The sequence below is a fragment of the Somniosus microcephalus genome, chromosome 17 (genome assembly GCF_052327205.1).
Source record: "Somniosus microcephalus isolate GS21.2 chromosome 17, FLI_Smic_1.0, whole genome shotgun sequence".
In the NCBI taxonomy this organism is placed as follows: Eukaryota; Metazoa; Chordata; class Chondrichthyes; order Squaliformes; family Somniosidae; genus Somniosus; species Somniosus microcephalus.
Window position 1 is genome coordinate 87,918,505 of NC_141003.1, and position 19,998 is coordinate 87,938,502.

Consider the following 19,998-nt stretch of genomic DNA (forward strand, 5'->3'; position numbering starts at 1 on the left):
TCAGGTAGAAGCTGAAATATCATGAACAAGCTTTAAAAAAAATTTTTTTTTAATAATTTTGAAATCTAATCATTTTTAACTTAATGGAGAAATGTGACGTTCCACCAACATAAAATTAGTTTTTCAGGGTCAGAACGGTTGTTTATCTGTAGTTATTACTCAGATCGCTGTTAAAAACCCAGTTACACCTCATTTGAACGGGTCTGACTTTTTATGGGGTTTCTAACAGCGATATTTGTTTGGAGAAAGGGAAGTTTTCATCAGATTAGTGATTTCACTGATTGCCGGCTCTGTGGGGGAGGGCGGGGGAGGTGATCCACAGCGCAGCCAGTGTCGGAGCAGTGAAGGACTGACTGCGACTTCAGGATTACCACGTTAGAATGCGCACACGCTACATCCTGAAGTTGCGATCAGTTTCCGAGGTGAAATGACAGCGAATGCTGCCAGCTCACCATCACCAGGAAACATCGAAAAACAGGAGCAGGAGTCGGCCATTCGGCCCTTCAAGCCTGCTCCGCCATTCAATATGATCATGGCTGATCCTCTATCTCAATATCATATTCCCGCTCTCTCCCCATACCCCTTGATGCCTTTTGTGTCTAGAAATCTATCCATCTCCTTCGTAGATATATTCAGTGGCTTGGCCTCCACAGCCTTCTGCGGTAGAGAATTCCACAGGTTCACCACCCTCTGAGTGAAGAAATTTCTCCTCATCTCAGCCCTAAATGTCTTACCCCGTATCCTGAGACTGTGACCCCTCGTTCTAGACCCCCCAGCCAGGGGAAACATCCTCCCTGCATCCAGTCTGTCCAGCCCTGTCAGAATTTTATATGTTTCAATGAGATCCCCTCTCATTCTTCTAAACTCTAGTGAATACAGGCCTAGTCGACCCAATCTCTCCCCATACGACAGTCCTGCCATCCCAGGAATCAGCGAATGGACCGCAGGTTCTGGGCCATTGTTTCTCCACAATTAGCCTCAACACCTGTTTTATGTTTTAGTACATTTCCCAAGTCTATTCCTTCACTTGTTACACGTGGTGCATGTATTTTTCCCTTTCCTTGTCTGGAGGCCTAGGTACTTGATGCAGACCACAGCGACTCTGAACAGATTCTGTCTAGCTGTTGTCCCAGGTGCATTACTGTGGGTTCAGCATAGCCCTGTCTGTACTCAAAAACAGGAAGGGGGAGAAATTCCCCAGCTTTGCGCCTCCCGTGGGGGGGGGGGCAGCAACTGGGTGCAAAGGCCTTCTCGCCCGGGTGCGGCACTGACCTCGCCTTAGCGGCGGTGCTACGGGGTTGCGCCTCAGTGGAAAACTTCCCCTTCGCCCCCTGCAGCAGTGCCGGGCGATGGCAGCGACTGTTGCAGGGGACGCGAGCAGGGCGGCCGTCCGCTAACGGGGCGCCATTTAAAGGTGAGGTGGCCCGCCGCCCTGAAAAAAGTCGGATTTTTTAAAAAGCTTTTTCTTTGTGCCTCCGGATGCGGGGTTCGTGCCGCGATCGGTCAGCCCGGCACTCACTCTGCTTGAGTGCCGGGCCCATCGCGCGGTACCCCCGCTCCCTGGTGGTCCAGGTAAGTTAAAAAAACAGCAGAGTTCGCAGCCTGGGGCCCTTCCCTTTAATTCAGGGAAGAGCCCTTGCAACGCGGCAGCGCTGCGCGTCCCCAGTGGGTGGCGCTGCTGAGCCGTGCTCCCCGGGTCGCGAACTTCCCCCCCTTCTACGCTCCAAGAAGGAAGCTGACCGATTGATTTAGCATTCCATTTCCCTCTTGGAGCAAAACATGGGAATTTCAGAGAGTTTTCCAGCTTCTCTGATTTAGCGCCCAAAATGGGGCTCGAGGGGAATTTCTAGCCCAAAAAGCTTTCAGAAAGAATGTTTACTGTGCTTAAAAGATTCTTTGGGAGAGCGTGAGAGCTTAATGTTCATCTTTAATCGTACTCCAACTGTTGCCGTGTGAGAGGGTTTCAACGTTGCTAAGAGCAGGGCCCAAATTACCGAGAATAAAAAAATACACACGAATGCAGAAAATGTTGGTAATGAACAGCAGGCTGGCCAATATGTCAAAGATAGTTCAACTTTACAAGGACTTTCTTTTATAGAATCCTAGAACAGTACAGCACAGAAGGAGGCCATTCGGCCCATCGAGTCTGCGCTGGCTCTTTCGAAGAGCCATCCAGTCAGTCCCCCTCCCCCGCTCTTTCCCCATATCCCTGCAATTTACTCCTTCAAGTATTTATCCAATTCCCTTTTGAAGGCTACTATTGAATCTGTCTCCACCGCCCTATCAGGCAGCGCATTCCAAATCCTAAGTACATAATTTAGAACATAAGAACGTAAGAAATAGGAGCAGGAGTCGGCCATTCGGCCCCTCGAGCCTGCTCCGCCATTCAATAAGATCATGGCTGATCTGATCTTGGCCTCAACTCCACTTTCCCGCCCAATCTCCATAACCCTCGACTCCCCTGAAAATTCCTCAGTTCTGCTGAAGTGTCTCTCTCAAATCGTAAACCAATGTTTCTCTTTCAGACACCAATTGACCTGATGCACATTTTCCCCGGTCTTCATTTTTATTTTCCCGGTTCAAATTGCTGCCAGGGCTGATGTTTACAACGGAGTTTCATTCAACTCAAACCAAAGGGAGAAAGGGAGAAGAATCTCTTCCTAAAATCTATGGCCTCTTCCTCATCCCAACTCTTCAACCAACCCCAGCTCGATATTGCAGTCCTGGCACGGTTGTCCCAGGTGCATTGCCATGGGTTGAACATAGACCAGTCTGTACTCGAAAACACATCCTCCCTCCCTCCCAACATCGATGACAGAGCCTCCGACTGTCCTGACATTGTGAAAGGTGCTATAGAAATGCAAGTCTTTCTTTTTAACATTACCCACCTGCATTAACTGCATTTAAGAAAGACTTGCATTTCTATAGCGCCTTTCACGACCACCAGATGTCTCAAAGCGCTTTACAGCCAATGAAGTACTTTTTGAAGTGTAGTCACTGTTGTAATGTAGGAAACACAGCAGCCAATTTGCGCACAGCAAGCTCCCACAAACAGCAATGTGATAATGACCAGATAATCTGTTTTAGTGATGTTGATTGAGGGATAAATATTGGCCCCAGGACACCGGGGAGAACTCCGATGCTCTTTTTCGAAATAATGCCATGGGATCTTTTACGTCCACCTGAGAGAGCAGACGGGGCCTCGGTTTAACGTCTCATCCGAAAGACGGCACCTCCGACAGTGCAGCGCTCCCTCAGCACTGCACTGGAGTGTCAGCCTAGATTTTTGTGCTCAAGACTCTGTAGTGGGACTTGAACTTAAGCTCATTTTGCTTTTGTGGTTGGTTGACCGACCGATTGCAGGATCTATATTGAGGTTGGGATGGGTGTTTGGAGTACCCAGATGTGATTGATGCTTTTAGGCAGGTTGTTGGGGTAGATTTAGGTCATGCACAATTTCACTTAATTCGGAATGCTACTCCCCGGGAGGATTTAAACTAATTTGGCAGGGGGATGGGAACCTAGGTAGTGGAAAAGAGGGAAGTCATATGAAGTCAGAAATAGATGGTAGAAAGGTGAGAAGCAATAAGCAAAGGAGAGAAACACAAAGGGCCAAACTAATTCATAATGAGAGTGTGAAAAAAGCAAGCCTGAAGGCTTTGTATCTTAATGCTAGAAGCATTAGGAACAAGGTGGATGAATTAGTTGTGGAAATAGAGGTAAACAAGTATGATTTGATTGGGATTACAGAAACGTGGCTGCAGGGTGGGCAAGGCTGGGAACTTAACATCCAGGGATATACAATATTTAGGAAGGATCGGCAAAAAAGGTAGGGGAGGTGGGGTAGCATTGCTGGTAAAGGAGGGGATTAATGCAATGGAAAGGAAGGATATTAACTCGGATGAAACGGAATCTGTATGGGTAGAAATGAGAAATAGCAAGGGGAGGAAAACGTTAGTGGGTGTGATATATAGGCCTCCAAATAGTAATATGGAGGTGAGGGAAGGCATAAAAAGGGAAATTAGAGAAGCGTGCGATAAGAGCACAGCTGTCATCATGGGTGACTTTAATTTACATATTGATTGGACTACCCAAATTAGTAAAAATTCTGAGGAGGAGGAATTCCTGGAATGTTTTCGGGACGGTTATCTGGACCAATATGTCGAGGAGCCGACTCGAGATCAGGCCATTTTAGACTGGGTATTGTGCAATGAGAAGGGACTTATCAGCAATCTTCTTGTACGAGGCCCCTTGGGTCAGAGCGATCATAATATGATCGAGCTCTCAGTCGAGATGGAGAGTGAGGAAATTGAATCAGAGACTAAGGTCCAGAACTTAAATAAAGGGAATTACGAGGGTATGAGACGGGAATTGGGTAAGATTGATTGGGTGGTGTTTCTGGGGGGATTGACAGTGGATAGACAATGGCAAGCATTCAAAGATAGAATGGAAGAATTCCAGAACATGTTTATACCGGTTTGGCATAAAAATAAACCTAAAAAGGTGACTCAACCGTGGATAAAGAGGGAAATTAGGGACAGCATAAAATCAAAAAAAAGGGCATATCAACTGGCAAAAAAAAGCACCAGACCGGAAGATTGGGGGCAGTACAGGATACAGCAAAAGAGGACAAAGGGATTAATCAGGAAGGGGAAAATAGAATACGAAAGTAAACTTGCAGCAAACATAAAGACAGACTGCAAAAGCTTTTATCGGTATATCAGGAGGAAAAGACTGGTAAAATCCCAAGTCGGTCCCTTGCAGTCCGATTCGGGAGAATATATAATGGAGAATAAGGAAATGGCAGACCAATTAAACTCATACTTTGGTTCTGTATTCACAAAGGAGGACACAAATAACCTCCCAGGAATATCGACAAACATAGGGACTAATGAGAGGGAGGAGCTGACAGAAATTAGTATCTCTAGGGATATGGTGTTGGGTAAGTTGAGGGGACTGAAGGCCGACAAATCCCCGGGGCCTGATAAACTACATCCTAGGGTACTTAAGGAGGTGGCCCTGGAGATAGCAGATGCTCTAAGGATCATCTTCCGGAACTCCATTGACTCGGGAACAGTACCCGTGGAGTGGAGGGTAGCTAATGTTACCCCAATATTTAAAAAGGGGGGTAGAGAGAAAGCAGGGAATTATAGACCAGTAAGCCTTACATCGGTTGTGGGCAAAATGCTAGAGTCCATTATTAAGGATAAAATAGCGGAGCACTTGACAAATGGGGAAAGGATCGGACAGAGTCAACATGGATTTACAAAGGGTAAATCGTGTTTGACTAATCTGCTGGAATTTTTTGAGGAAGTAACTGGTAAAATAGATGGGGGAGAGCCAGTGGATGTGGTGTACCTTGACTTCCAGAAAGCCTTCGATAAGGTTCCACACAAAAGATTATCATGCAAAATTAAGGCTCATGGGATTGGGGGCAAAGTATTAACGTGGATAGAGAACTGGCTGGCGGATAGAAAACAGAGAGTTGGAATAAACGGCTCGTTTTCGGAGTGGCAGGCAGTGACCAGCGGGGTGCCGCAAGGATCTGTCCTGGGACCCCAGCTGTTCACAATATATATAAATGATCTGGATCAGGGAATTGGATGCAATATTTCCAAATTCGCTGACGACACTAAACTAGGAGGAGGGGTGGGCTCTGATGAGGATGTCAGGAGGCTACAGTGCGATTTGGACAGGTTGGGGGAATGGGCGGATACGTGGCAGATGCACTATAATGTGGATAAATGCGAGGTTATCCACTTTGGGGGTAAAAACAGGAGGGTGGATTATTATCTAAATGGCAATAGATTGGGAGATGGGGAAGTGCAGAGGGACCTGGGTGTTCTTGTGCACCAGTCACTGAAGAAGAGCATGCAGGTGCAACAGGCGATTAAGAAGGCAAATGGTATGTTGGCCTTCATATCAAGGGGGTTCGAGTATAGGAATAGGGATACCTTACTACAGCTGTACAAGGTGCTGGTGAGACCGCATCTGGAGTATTGTGTACAGTTTTGGTCGCCCCATCTGCGGAAGGATGTTCTTGCCATGGAAAGAGTGCAGCGGCGATTCACCAGGCTGATACCTGGAATGGCGGGAATGACCTACGAGGAGAGATTGAATAGTTTGGGCTTGTACTCACTGGAGTTTAGAAGATTGAGAGGGGATCTCATCGAAACATATAAAATTATGGCAGGCCTGGACAGGCTGAATTCAGAGAGAATGTTTCCAATGGCAGGGGAGCACAGAACCAGGGGCCACAGTCTAAAAATAGCAGGCAAATCATTTAAAACAGAGATGAGGAAGAATTTCTTCACTCAAAGAGTGGTGAGCCTGTGGAATTCCCTGCCACAGAGGGCTGTGAAGGCTAATTCAATAAATATTTTCAAGAGAGAATTGGATATATTTCTGAAGGCTAAGGGGATTAAGGGTTACGGAGAAAAGGCGGGGACGGGGTACTGAACTGGTAAGATCAGCTATGATCTCAGACGAAGATCAGCCATGATCTCATTGAATGGCGGAGCAGGCTCGAAGGGCCGAATGGCCTACTCCTGTTCCTATCTCTATGTTTCTATGTTTGACTATCGAGCATGGTTTAAGTACAGCACATCGTTGGGATACACCAATGTACCGGAGATTAAATGGTCCCGTTTTACTACTGAGCTGAAAGAAACATAGAAACATAGAAGATAGGAGCAGGAGTCGGCCATTCGGCCCCTCGAGCCTGCTCCGCCATTTAATGAGATCATGGCTGATCATCTAAATTCAGTACCCTGTCCCTGCTTTCTCCCCATATCCCTTGATCCCTTTAGCCTTAAGAAATATATCCAACTCCTTCTTGAATATATTTAATGAATTGGCCTCAACTGCCTTCTGTGGTCAAAAGTGCCAGTTATGTCACAGATGTCCAAAATGTGCAGTTGAAAGTTCAATAGTATTGAAAGTATACGAAGAAATATTGAATTTCTAGAGAGCCTTTCACTTCTCTCAGAAGATGCAAAAATACTTCATAAGGAATAACTAACTGTAAACGACACCGTGGAACATTAACTAGGGTGTAGGCACTACATAAATGCAAGTTGTTGTTGCTGAGTCTTGCCTACTGGTGCAAACTGATAGCCTCTGCCCTTGTTAAACCACCTGGACTGAAGACCGCGTTGATGAAAAAGGGGGAGGAGGTGTGTGGGGGTCGCTAAGTAGGTATTTAAGACGGGAGATAGAACATGTCCAGGGAACTATAGACCAGTCAGCTTAACATCGGTGGTAGGAAAAACAATGGAATCCCTACCAAAGGAGAAAATAGAAGAACATCTAGAAGCCAAAAATATAATAATGAATAGTCCGGATGGATTTCAAAAGGGAAAGTCTTGCTTGACCAACCTCACTGAATTTTTTGAAGGGGTAACAGAGAGAATAGACAAGGGTAATTTAGTAGATGTAATTTATCGAGATAATTTATCCACATAATAGACTAATGAATAAGGTCAGAGAATGCGGAGTCAGGGGACAAGTAGCAGAATGGATAGCTAGCTGGCTTCAAGACAGAAAGCAGAGAGTGGGGGTAAAGGGGAGCTATTCTCAGTGCCAGAAGGTGGGTAGTGGTGTTCCACAAGGATCAGTGCTGGAACCACTGCTGTTCACAATTTATATTAACGATTTAGACTTTGGAATCAAAAACACAATTTCTAAATTTGCGGATGACACCAAATTTGGGGGGGGGGGATAGTCAATACTGAGGAGGACTGCAACAAATTACAGGAAGACATTAATAAACTTGCAGAATGGGCAAATAATTGGCAAATGAAATTCAACACAGGTAAATGTGAGGTATTACATTTTGGTAGGAAGAATAGGGAGGTCACTTATCACTTGGAGGGTGTGAATCTAGGTGGGGTAGAGGAACAAAGGGATCTCGGAGTACAAATGCACAAACCAAAGTAGCAACATATGTTAACAAGGCCATAAAAAAAGCAAACCAGACACTGGGGTTTATTTCTAGAGGGATAGAATTGAAAAGTAGTGAAGTTATGCTAAACCAGTATCGAACCTTGGTTAGACCACACTTGGAGTACTGCGTGCAGTTCTGGTCTCCATATTATAAAAAGGATATAGAGACACTGGAGAGGGTGCAGAGAAGATTTACAAGGATGATACCAGAAATGCGAGGGTATACATATCAGGAAAGGATGAACAGGCTGGGTCTCTTTTCTCTTGAAAAGAGAAGGCTGAGGGGTGACCTAATAGAGGTCTTTAAAATTATGAAAGGTTTTGATAGAGTGGATACAGAGAGAGCGTTTCCACTTGTGGGGAAGAGCAAAACTAGAGGCCATCAATATAAGATCGTCACCAAGAAATCCAATAGGGAATTCAGAAGAAACTTCTTTACCCAGAGAGTGGTGAGAATGTGGAACTCGCTGCCACAGGGAGTGGTTGAAGCGAACAGCATAGATTCATTTAAGGGGAGGTTAGACAAGCACATGAGGGAGAAGGGAATAGAGGGTTACGCTGATAGAGGAGGCTCGAGTGGAGCATAAACGCCGGCATGGACTGGTTGAGACGAATGGCCTGTTTCTGTGCCGTATATCCTATGTAATCCTATGTAGGTGAACGAGGCAGCCATCTTGCACCATTAATCGAATTTTTGATGGTTTTGGCTAAAGGAAAAATGTTGGCCATTGAGTGGAAAGTTGGTTCACTGAATAAACTCCCTACTTCTCTTCCAATAATGCCGATGGATTTTTTAACATCCACTGGAATAGGGAGACAGGGCCTCGCTTAAACAGTTCATTCCGAAGGGTCGCATTACTGACAATGCAGCACTCCCTCTGTATTGCACAGAAGTGTCAGCCTTGTCTATGTGCTCAAGTCCTTAAAGGTCTTAAACCCCAGAACCTTCTGAAGTCAATAGAATATACACATTTTTCCAAGTGTCCCAGTTTGATACAGAGCCAATGGCAACAGCTTATTGAGCAAAGAAGGGCTCTTCAGCCAACAGAATGCACCACTGATCCATAGGGGTGCCAACGTGCTGAAAATCGTTACTCCAGGTGGCTTGTTAGTTAAGATCTCTTACATATCGAGAATCATGGCCTTAACCACATTGGGGAATAGTACAGTCTGTATATCGGGTTTTGTGGTAATTAAGATTATATCAGAGAGTGTTGTACATGGTTAGAAATTGGCTGTGTAATTTATACTACAACACTGTTAGCATTCTTTATGTTTTACTGGGGGAAAAAAATTAACAATCTTTTTAATTTTTTTTAAATGCTGTTCTTCAAGTGGCAAGTTCTAAACATGGTCACGTTAAGTGTAAAGTTTGTTCTATTAGGCTTTTAAAAAAAAATTCATTTCAGGAATACTTTCATAAGAACATGAGAATTAGGAGCAGTTGGCCATTCAGCCCTTCGAGCCTGCTCCAGCGTTCAATAAGATCATGGCTGATCTTCTACCTCAAAAAAATAAAAGACTTGCATTTCTCCAGCGCCTTTCACGACCTCAGGACATCCCAAAGAGCTTTACAGCCAATGAAGCACTTTGTGAAGTGTAGTCACTGTTGTAATGTAGGAAACGTGGCAGCCAATTTGCGCACAGCAAGCTCCCACAAACAGCAATGTGATAATGACCAGACAATCTGCTTTAACGATGTTGATTGAGGGATAAATATTGGCCCCAAGACACCGGGGAGAACTCCCCCTTCCCGCACTATCCCCATATCCCTCGAGTCCCTTTCATTCACATAATGCCAATAAACGCTCTGCTTTCACAGTGCGCTACCTCACACGTCCCGCTCACCTTCTCTCCAGCAGCAATTGGTCGCAGATTCGAAAGCTTTTCGGCCTCAGGCCAGCAAAACACATTCAATTCAATAACCCTTACAAATCCAAATTTAGGTTAATGTCACCGCGGATGCATTTGTGCATGCTATAGTTTAGCTTCAACTGTTTAGCAAAAATAGTGCATAATAAATGTTCCCTTTAAGCGGCGCGGTTGAGCGGCGCTTCGCAGGTCCCGCGTAACCGGTGAGCCGGACTTTAAATAGAAATAACACGTCTGCGCGGAATTTTGAATAGCCAAAAAAATATATATTCAAGGGAACACTGGCATCAGGTAGAGTCAGTTCAATAGGGTTACGTCACTCACACAACCTGTAAACCCACTACAGGCTAGTAACATTGTGATACAGGTGGCTATTCAGGAACATTAAATACTGACAATTTACAATAAAGTTTACGACACCCTCTCTTCAATCCAGCTACAGAGCCTGCAGCGCTCCTGCAAGTGGCAGCAGTCTGAGATTTTATCTCTTTCTACTGCTGCCAAAGCCACATCATAGCCCTTCAAAATATCAATTAATTTTGACTGAACAAAGAAGCATTTTAATATACACCTTTTTGATATCTGCTAACAAAAATAAAACTGCAACAGATACTCACTAGTGCTCATAAAAAGGCAGTAATATAATCGAAGGGAAGAGGAGGTCTGTTACTGCAAGAATGAAGCTGAATCTCAAGTCGTTGATAATCATCTGAACCCAGATTAGCCAGCTGGCCTGTAAGTGCCCTGGGATTGGTTATCCAGCTGGCCTGTAAATGCCCTGGGATTGGTTATCCAGCTGGCCTGTAAATACCCTGGGATTGGTTATCCAGCTGGCCTGTAAATGCCCTGGGATTGGTTATCCAGCTGGCCTGTAAATACCCTGGGATTGGTTATCCAGCTGGCCTGTAAATGCCCTGGGATTGGTTATCCAGCTGGCCTGTAAGTGCCCTGGGATTGGTTATCCAGCTGGCCTGTAAATGCCCTGGGATTGGTTATCCAGCTGACCTGTAAGTGCCCTGGGATTGGTTATCCAGCTGGCCTGTAAGTGCCCTGGGATTGGTTATCCAGCTGGCCTGTAAATGCCCTGGGATTGGTTATCCAGCTGGCCTGTAAGTACCCCGGGATTGGTTATCCAGCTGGCCTGTAAGTGCCCTGGGATTGGTTATCTCTTATCTCAAGTCTCCCAAGTGGCCGTTCTTTGTGCGTGAGCCTCGAGAGCAGCTGTAATCGGTTGTGGAGGCCACAGTTCTCACACAACAAGCAGATTTTTGGGAGACGTCACCAGTTAGCAATTGGAAGAGGAAACCCTGGATGATTTCTCCTCCCTAGACCTAGCCCAAGAGCATCGAGAACAACTGTAGTGCCTCAGTTAAAGCTTTGGCTGAGTTCAGGAAGGGGGGGGGGGGAAGGGAGGAAGGGGAAAGGAAAAGGGGAAGAAGGAAAAAAGGAAAGAAGGAAGGAAAACGACTTGCATTTCTACAGCACCTTTCACAACCTCAGGGCATCCCAAAGTGCTTCACAGCCAATGAAGTACTTTTGAAGCGTAGTCACTGTTGTAATGTCTGATGTGGGTTGATTAATTTCCTGCCATGCGTATATGATACAGCTAATTTACTCACAGCAAGCTCCCACAAACAGCAATGTGATAATGACCAGATCATCTGTTTCAGTTATGTTGATTGAGGGATAAATATTGGCCCCAGGACACCGGGGAGAACTCCCCTGCTCTTCTTCGAAATAGTGGCCATGGGATCTTTTACACCCACCTGAGAGAGCAGACGGGGCCTCGGTTTAACGTCTCATCCGAAAGACCAGCAACTGAATCAGAGACTTTCTGATCTACATAACCGACTATTACACCTTTAACCCGCCAGCCCTCCAGGTGGGGAGGGGAGCGGGGGGTGGGTGGGTGCGGGAGAGCTTCACAACAGTTTCTGAAGTTCTATATCATATACGCATGGCAGGAAATTAACCAACCCACATCAGACTGGCTGAAAGTAAATTGTCAAAGTGCATAGTTGCCGTCGCTGAATATTGCATTTACCACAGGTATTGAGGTGGGAGGATAGCAAGAAATGAGCAGCAGGTTGGGGCTGAAAAGGTAATTTGTGAATAATTTAATCGATAAAAAATGGCCCCATGTATATACGATACTGAATTTAAAAGATTGAGGACAAGACTGAGCGACGCAAACTCCAGCTTCACTCACACAGTCAGTCTTCGGTGTGGCAAGGTGACACACAAGTTCATTACCAAGTGCCGCTAGTGTGTGTCGGGCCAGCACGTGTGGGATATACAGATCAGGTAATGCTGCTGTACGATGCTTTCTTACCTTACAATAACATTCGTATTTTTTGTCCTTTCGCCAAACCACATTGTCGAGGGTTTAATGCTGATGATGCGGAGCGGCGTCCCGTCCCTTGCTGTAATTCCACAAGGAAGTCTGTTTCCACGAATGAAATCCTCATCCTGGTGAAAACACCAATTAAGAATATACAAGTTAAGTTCTGGAATATTACTTTAAAAGTATTGTGACCAACGTTTCCGCTAAGCTGTGCGGCCGCGCGGCGGTCTGGAGGTCCCGCGCAGGCCGCGCACCAGCTTCGATATGAGGGAAACCGCGCATGCGCAAAAATTTGAATGGGCCGCGTGCAGCCAGTTTAAAGGGACCACGCACCCAAAAAAAAATACAGGGGACATTGATCGTGGCAATTAACATTAGGATGAGAAAACTCGGACAACACCAAGGAAAGACGAGGCGCGCTACAAAATGGACGTACAAAATCAGGACATGAATCTGGTTTGCTGCAATATGTTAACAAGTAGAAGCAATGGGAATAACAGTACCCTGGGGTGTCTGCATGCGTGAATCTGCGTCATTCTGTCTGTGGTCACATGGTGCAGAATGTCTGGCATATTGTTAAACATGTCCAGCTTGTTAAGATGGACCTGAAGGTACAAAAAAAAAGCATTTGTACAAGAAAATACAGGTACCATTAGAGGCAAACTACAAGGATGAGGCTTTAGATAAAAGATCACCAAAGTACATTGCCCTCTTCCTTGCCTTATCCTGCCGTGTATGGTCTTCAGCTGAGGGAGGGCACAGACTGCACTTTTACACCCCTGGCGATGCCACTTGGAGAGGCAAGGATTAATCAAGAATAGTCAGCATGGCTTTCTCAGGGGGCGATCATGTCTGACCAATTTGATTGAATTTTTCGAGGGGGTGACTAGGTGTGTGGATGAGGGTAGTGCAGTTGATGTAGTCTACATGGACTTCAGTAAGGCTTTTGACAAAGTCCCGCATGGGAGACTGGTCAAGAAGGTAAGAGCCCATGGGATCCAGGGCAATTTGGCACATTGGATCCAAAATTGGCTTAGTGGCAGGAGGCAGAGGGTGATGGTCGAAGGTTGTTTTTGTGACTGGAAGCCTGTGTCCAGTGGTGTACTGCAGGGATCGGTGCTGGGTCCTTTGCTGTTTGTAGTGTACATTAATGATTTAGATATAAATGTAGGAGGTATGATCAGTAAGTTCGCAGATGACATGAAAATTGGTGGAGTGGTAAATAGCGAGGAGGGAGGCCTCAGGCTACAGGACGATATAGACGGGTTGGTCAGATGGGCAGAACAGTGGCAAATGGAATTTAACCCTGAAAAGTGTGAGGTGATGCATTTTGGGAGGACTAACAGGGCAAGGGAATACACAATGAATGGTAGGACCCTAGGAAGGGCAGAGGATCAGAGGGACTTTGGTGTGCATGTACATAGATCCCTGAAGGCAGCAGGACAAATAGATAAGGTGGTTAAGAAGGCATATGGGATACTTATATTCTATGCCTCGGCTAATGAAGGCAAGAGCAGGGAGGTTATGATGGAGCTGTACAAAACGCTAGTTAGGCCACAGCTGGAATACTGTGTGCAGTTCTGGTCACCACACTATAGACGGGATGTGATTGCATTGGAGAGGGTGCAGAGGAGATTCACCAGGATGTTACCTGGGCTGGAACGTTTCAGCTATGAAGAGAGACTGGACAGGCTGGGGTTGTTTTCCTTAGAGCAGGGAAGGCTGAGGGGGGACCTGATTGAGGTGTGCAAAATTATGAGGGGCATAGATAGGCTAGATAGAAAGGAACTTTTCCCCTTAGTAGAGGGGTCAATAACCAGGGGGCATAGTTTCAAGGTAAGGGGCAGGAGGTTTAGAGGGGATTTGAGGGGAAAAAAATTCACCCAGAGGGTGGTTGGAATCTGGAACTCACTGCCTGAAAGGGTGGTAGAGGCAGGAACCCTCACAACATTCAAGAAGCATTTAGATGAGCACTTGAAACGCCATAGCATACAAGGCTACGGACCAAGTGCTGGAAAATGGGATTAGAATAGACAGGGCTTGATGGCCGGCGTGGACACGATGGGCCGAAGGGCCTCTTTCTGTGCTGTATAACTCTATGGGGGAGAAATTCAGTGGGCTGCGCCACCTGTTAGCGCCTAAAGAGGGCACTCAGTGGCTTTAGCGCCACTGGCCACGCCTCCCGCGATATTTAGCTGGGGCGCTAATGGCGGCGTTAGCCTGTTGCACTGCGCCGCCACCGATGACGTCATCGGTGTGCGCAGCACCCCGCTACCGCCCCGATCGCGATATTTGGCAGCGAACGCCTCTGTAACGCCGCTCACTAATCGCGCCCGGTTCACGGGGCCTACCTGTGGCGGCAGTGGCGCAAATTAAGGTGGAGGTGCGGGGCGGCCGTTTTTTCCGGCGGCCGCCTGCCAGCACCTCCGTCCCCGGCCTCCTGTTCTCCCCCCCGCGGCATTGCCGGCTGTTTTCCGAGAGCCCGGCACTTCTCCTCGCTTCCGGGCTCTTTTGCCGGCACTCGCGATCGTTCATCGCGCTGGTGCAGGCCCCTCCCCCTTAAGAATGGGAGGAAGGCCTGCAGTACCGCAGCGCGCCGTGCCGCAGCGTGTGGCGCTGTGGCACGTTGCGCTGCGATATTCAGTTTCAGCGCCCTAAGAGGGACGCGGAGCGCCTCGAGCCTCGCCCCGTGTCCCTCTTGGGGCGCTCAAGCTGAATTTCCGGCGATCGCTGCTGCTCCAATCGCAGCGCAAAGTCTGGCGCCCAGGCGAGCTTGGCGCCCCGTTTGCGGCTCCACCCGATTTCTCCCCCTAGGACTCTATGACTCTATGACACTGCGAGTGGCTGTGCGTAGGCAGATGAGCCACACAGGCCAACGCCCTAACTGCCCGAAGCAGGCAGGATCGGTTTTTCCATCATCTTCAATGGGAGAAGTGGCAGAGGAAATACATTCATTAAAAACTCTTGGACATTCAGCTTTGGGAAGGGCGCAGATCACCGAGAACCTCACTGGACCCGGTTCCAAGCACAAAATCTACTCTCATCCCTAAAGCACCGAGAATGCAGCAATCCACGACTGGACATCCAACAACTGGCACCAAAGCTTCCGCCACCCACCTTGAGGCTGAGCTCTTCACTGAGGTTAGTGAAGAGGTACTCGTATCCATAGGCTGCTTTACAGTTTAACCACACCACATGGTAAGAACTGAGTGTGATCCAGCTTCTCACCAACTCCAGTATCCCGTTCAGACACTCCTCCTGAGAACAGCAAGGCACAAAACAAAGTATAAAAGGCAGACTGGCTTTCGGCCCATCATTCAGCGTCATAAACTGCTTTAACTCTAACTTTACAGACATTTTGCATAATGTTAATCAGCTACCAGGATGTAGATGGACAAAAACAAAGCTTAAAAAGGGCAATGTCCCAAATTAGAGTCCGGTTTTGAACTGCACATTGAACAGTTTCAGTATAATGCTTATCCCAGGGTCCCAGGAAGCAGTGGCACATCATGGGGTGGGAGGGGAAGGGACCGCCCTTTTATCAGTGGGAGCAGGATTCAAATCCAACGCAGACTCACAGGACAGAAAGGCACTTGTATAATATGTGCAATCCTGGGACAGCAGCACTGGGACAGAGCTCGGACAGCAGCACTGGGACAGCAGCACTGGGACAGAGCTGGGACAGCAGCACTGGGAGAGCAGCACTGGGACAGCAGCGCTGGGAGAGCAGCGCTGGGACAGAGCTGGGAGAGCAGCACTGGGACAGCAGCACTGGGACAGCAGCACTGGGACAGAGCTGGGAGAGCAGCGCTGGGACAGCAGCACTGGGACAGAGCTGGGAGAGCAGCGCTGGGACAGCAGCACTGGGACAGAGCTGGGAGAGCAGCGCTGGGACAGAGCTGGGAGAGCAGCGCTGGGACAGAGCTGGGAGAGCAGCGCTGGGACAGAGCTGGGAGAGCAGCGCTGGGAGAGCAGAGCTAGGACAGCAGAGCTAGGACAGCAGAGCTAGGACAGAGCTGGGAGAGCAGCACTGGGACAGCAGCACTGGGACAGAGCTAGGACAGCAGCACTGGGAGAGCAGCGCTGGGACAGCAGCACTGGGACAGAGCTGGGAGAGCAGCACTGGGACAGAGCTAGGACAGCAGCACTGGGACAGCAGCGCTGGGACAGAGCTGGGAGAGCAGCGCTGGGACAGAGCTGGGAGAGCAGCACTGGGACAGCAGCACTGGGACAGAGCTAGGACAGCAGCACTGGGAGAGCAGCGCTGGGACAGCAGCACTGGGACAGAGCTGGGAGAGCAGCACTGGGACAGAGCTAGGACAGCAGCACTGGGACAGAGCTGGGAGAGCAGCACTGGGACAGAGCTAGGACAGCAGCACTGGGACAGAGCTAGGACAGCAGCACTGGGACAGCAGCACTGGGACAGAGCTGGGACAGCAGCACTGGGACAGCAGAGCTAGGACAGCAGCACTGGGACAGAGCTGGGACAGCAGCGCTGGGACAGCAGAGCTAGGACAGCAGCACTGGGACAGCAGCACTGGGACAGCAGCACTGGGACAGAGCTGGGACCCCCATGGCCCACTCTCCTGTGTTGGCAACACTCCTCTTTAAAAAAAAACTTACCATTAAAAGGCAAGTGAAAACCAACGGCAGTTTGTGGGACTCACATCATCTCCAATGCTGTCAGCTTTCCACAGGTTGCCGACTTTAAACTAAAGGCGCTGTCGATAGCGGGAGAACTGTGCCTCTGCCATGAAGGGCCCTCACTCACTGTAGAAGGGCCGATCATCTTCACTCTCCTGGCTGCAAGAATCCTTTACAAAATGAGTTTCTACATCAACTATCTTTGCAGTGATAAAAATTGCGAAATATCCCTCGATTAGTCAGCATGTCACAGAATAGTACAGCACAGGAGGAGGCCATTCAGCCCATCGAGTCTGCACAGGGATACGCTAGCATAGTGGCTATGTTACTGGACTAGTAATCCAGAGGCCTGGACAAATGGTCCGGAGACGTGAGTACAAATACCCCCATGGCAGCTGGGGAATTTAAATTCAATTATATAAATCTGGAATAAAAAGCTAGTATCAGTAATGGCAACCATGAAACTATCGGATTGTCTAAAAAACCCATCTGGCTCACTAATGTCCTTCAGGGAAGGAAATCTGCCGTCCTTACCCGGTCTGGCCTATATCTGACTCCAGACCCACAGCAATGTGGTTGACTCTTAACTGCCCTCTGAAATGGCCCAGCGAGACACTCAGTTGTATTCAAGGCAGCGGCTCACCACCAGCTTCTCGAGGGCAGTTAGGGATGGGCAATAAATGCTGGCCTTACGGGTGACGTCTACATCCTGTGAATTAATTAAAAAAGTAAGTGCAGCCTGTCTGCCTGCAAACCTGGTGCTCTGCGCAGCCCAACAATTCCAGGCGTCCGTAGACTGCTCACGACATTTTGGCCAGCTGGGAATAGTGATATCATGACCAAAGCACGCTGCTGCTTACAGGCCCCAGGGAGGCCCGGTGAGAAGCATGACCAAAGCACGCTGCTGCTTACAGGCCCCAGGGAGGCCCGGTGAGAAGCATGACCAAAGCACGCTGCTGCTTACAGGCCCCAGGGAGGCCCGGTGAGAAGCATGACCAAAGCACGCTGCTGCTTACAGGCCCCAGGGAGACCCGGTGAGAAGCATGACCAAAGCACGCTGCTGCTTACAGGCCCCAGGGAGACCCGGTGAGAAGCATGACCAAAGCACGCTGCTGCTTACAGGCCCCAGGGAGGCCCGGTGAGAATCATGACCAAAGCACGCTGCTGCTTACAGGCCCCAGGGAGGCCCGGTGAGAATCATGACCAAAGCACGCTGCTGCTTACAGGCCCCAGGGAGGCCCGGTGAGAATCATGGCCAAAGCACGCTGCTGCTTACAGGCCCCAGGGAGGCCCGGTGAGAATCATGACCAAAGCACGCTGCTGCTTACAGGCCCCAGGGAGGCCCGGTGAGAATCATGACCAAAGCACGCTGCTGCTTACAGGCCCCAGGGAGGCCCGGTGAGAATCATGACCAAAGCACGCTGCTGTTTACAGGCCCCAGGGAGGCCCGGTGAGAAGCAGCTTTTCCTGGCCAGTGGATTTGTATTTTGGAGCGGATGTTGGCTGCTCGAGACTTGCGCTACAGGTTAAAATGCACGCTGCCTCTTGCAAGTCAGATTTAAAAATGCTGCAAAATTGGTCTTAATTAGAATGAAAGAAACAGATCTGGCTGTAAAGCTGCTGTATCGACTTTGTGGTGTGGACATCCTGCATTACAACACACGTTAAAACACTCACATGACTCACCGGGTAACCAGCTTTAGGATGGAACAACCAGAAAAGTGAAATTGTTGGCATAATCCAGTGAAAATATTAATCTTCTGAAATACTCACCCTGCTCGGGATTTGGTAAAATTTAGGATCACAGAACGTTGAGTCTAAGTAAACACTCGGAATGTCTTTGACCCTGTAAGAGAACAATGAAATACTCCTCAATTACACAAAAAACCCTGCACACATACATGATGTGAAATGTTCTGCCTTCTCCCCTCGAGGCTCCCCACACCATTCACCGAGAGCGAGGATACAGCTGGGAACTGGAACCAAACACAGCAAATACTGTCTGGCCAAGAGCGTCCAAGAGGAATGTGGGCACAGCCCAGGTGACTAAACGTCTCACTTATCATCCGTTCAACTCGGGACAACCTCTGCCGACACGTCCGGCCTTCCTCAACTGAGATCGTCATCCTGCATTAATATAGCGCCTTTAATGTAGAGAAGCGTCCCGAGGCACTTCAATAAGAGGCGCGATGAAAGCGGACAGTGAGCCAGAGGAGGAGAAATTAGGAGGGGTAACCAAAAGTTTGGTCAAATAGTTGAGTTTTAAGACAGGTTTTTAAAAAGCAAGAGAGGGAGGTAGAAGAGTTTAGGATAAGGATTCCAGAGAGTGGGACCAAGGCAGCAACAGCAACTTGCATTTATGTAGCACCTTTAAAGTAGTAAAACGTCCCAAGGCGCTTCACGGGAGCGTAAATCAAACAAAATTTGACACCGAGCCACATAAGGAGATATTAGGACAGGTGACCAAAAGCTTGGTCAAAGAGGTAGGTTTAAAGAAGTGTCTTAAAGGAGGAGGGAGAGGTGGAGAGGTTTAGGGAGGGAATTCCAGAGCTTAGGGTCCAGGCAACAGAAGGCACGGCCACCAATGGTGGAGCGATTAAAATCAGGGATGCTCAAGAGGGCAGAATTAGAGGAGCGCAGATATCTCGGGGGGTTGTGGGGCTGGAGGAGGTTACAGAGATAGGGAGTGGTGAGGCCATGGAAGGATTTGAAAACAAGGATGAGAATTTAAAAATACGAGACGTTGCTTAACCGGGAGCCAATGGAGGTCAGCGAGCACAGGGGTGATGGACTTTTGGATGAGACGTTAAACCGAGGCCCCGTCTGCTCTCTCAGGTGGATGTAAAAGACCCCATGGCACTAATTCGGAAGAGCAGGGGAGTTCTCCCCGGTGTCCGGGTCAATATTTATCCCTCAATCAATATCACTAAAACAGATTATCTGGTCATTATCACATTGCTGTTAGTGGGAGTTTGCTGTGCGCAAATTGGCTGCTGCGTTTCCCAAATTACAACAGTTCAAAAGTACTTCATTGGCTGTAAAGCACTTTGAGACGTCCAGTGGTTGTGAAAGATGCTATAGAAATGCAAGTCTGTCTTTCTTTTCTTTTCAAAGGTTACAAATAATTTCCACTCTTAGTTTGTTTCCTACACCTACCAAATTCAAATGCCAAAAGAGGTTAAGAACGGATTTTC

The 19,998-nt window shown here is 48.0% G+C and overlaps 1 protein-coding gene across 1 annotated transcript in view; it reads right to left on the reverse strand.

The window, feature by feature from the left end:
• dclre1c (DNA cross-link repair 1C, PSO2 homolog (S. cerevisiae)) overlaps positions 1-19,998 on the reverse strand; it is a 67,708-nt gene that overhangs the window by 17,160 nt on the left and 30,550 nt on the right. Inside the window, exons 7-10 of the mRNA XM_086010828.1 lie at positions 18,578-18,650; positions 15,278-15,418; positions 12,664-12,765; positions 12,149-12,285 (exon numbers count right to left, since the gene is read on the reverse strand). Coding sequence (XP_085866954.1) covers positions 12,149-12,285; positions 12,664-12,765; positions 15,278-15,418; positions 18,578-18,650 — 453 coding nt within the window. The remainder of the gene's footprint in view (positions 1-12,148; positions 12,286-12,663; positions 12,766-15,277; positions 15,419-18,577; positions 18,651-19,998) is intronic.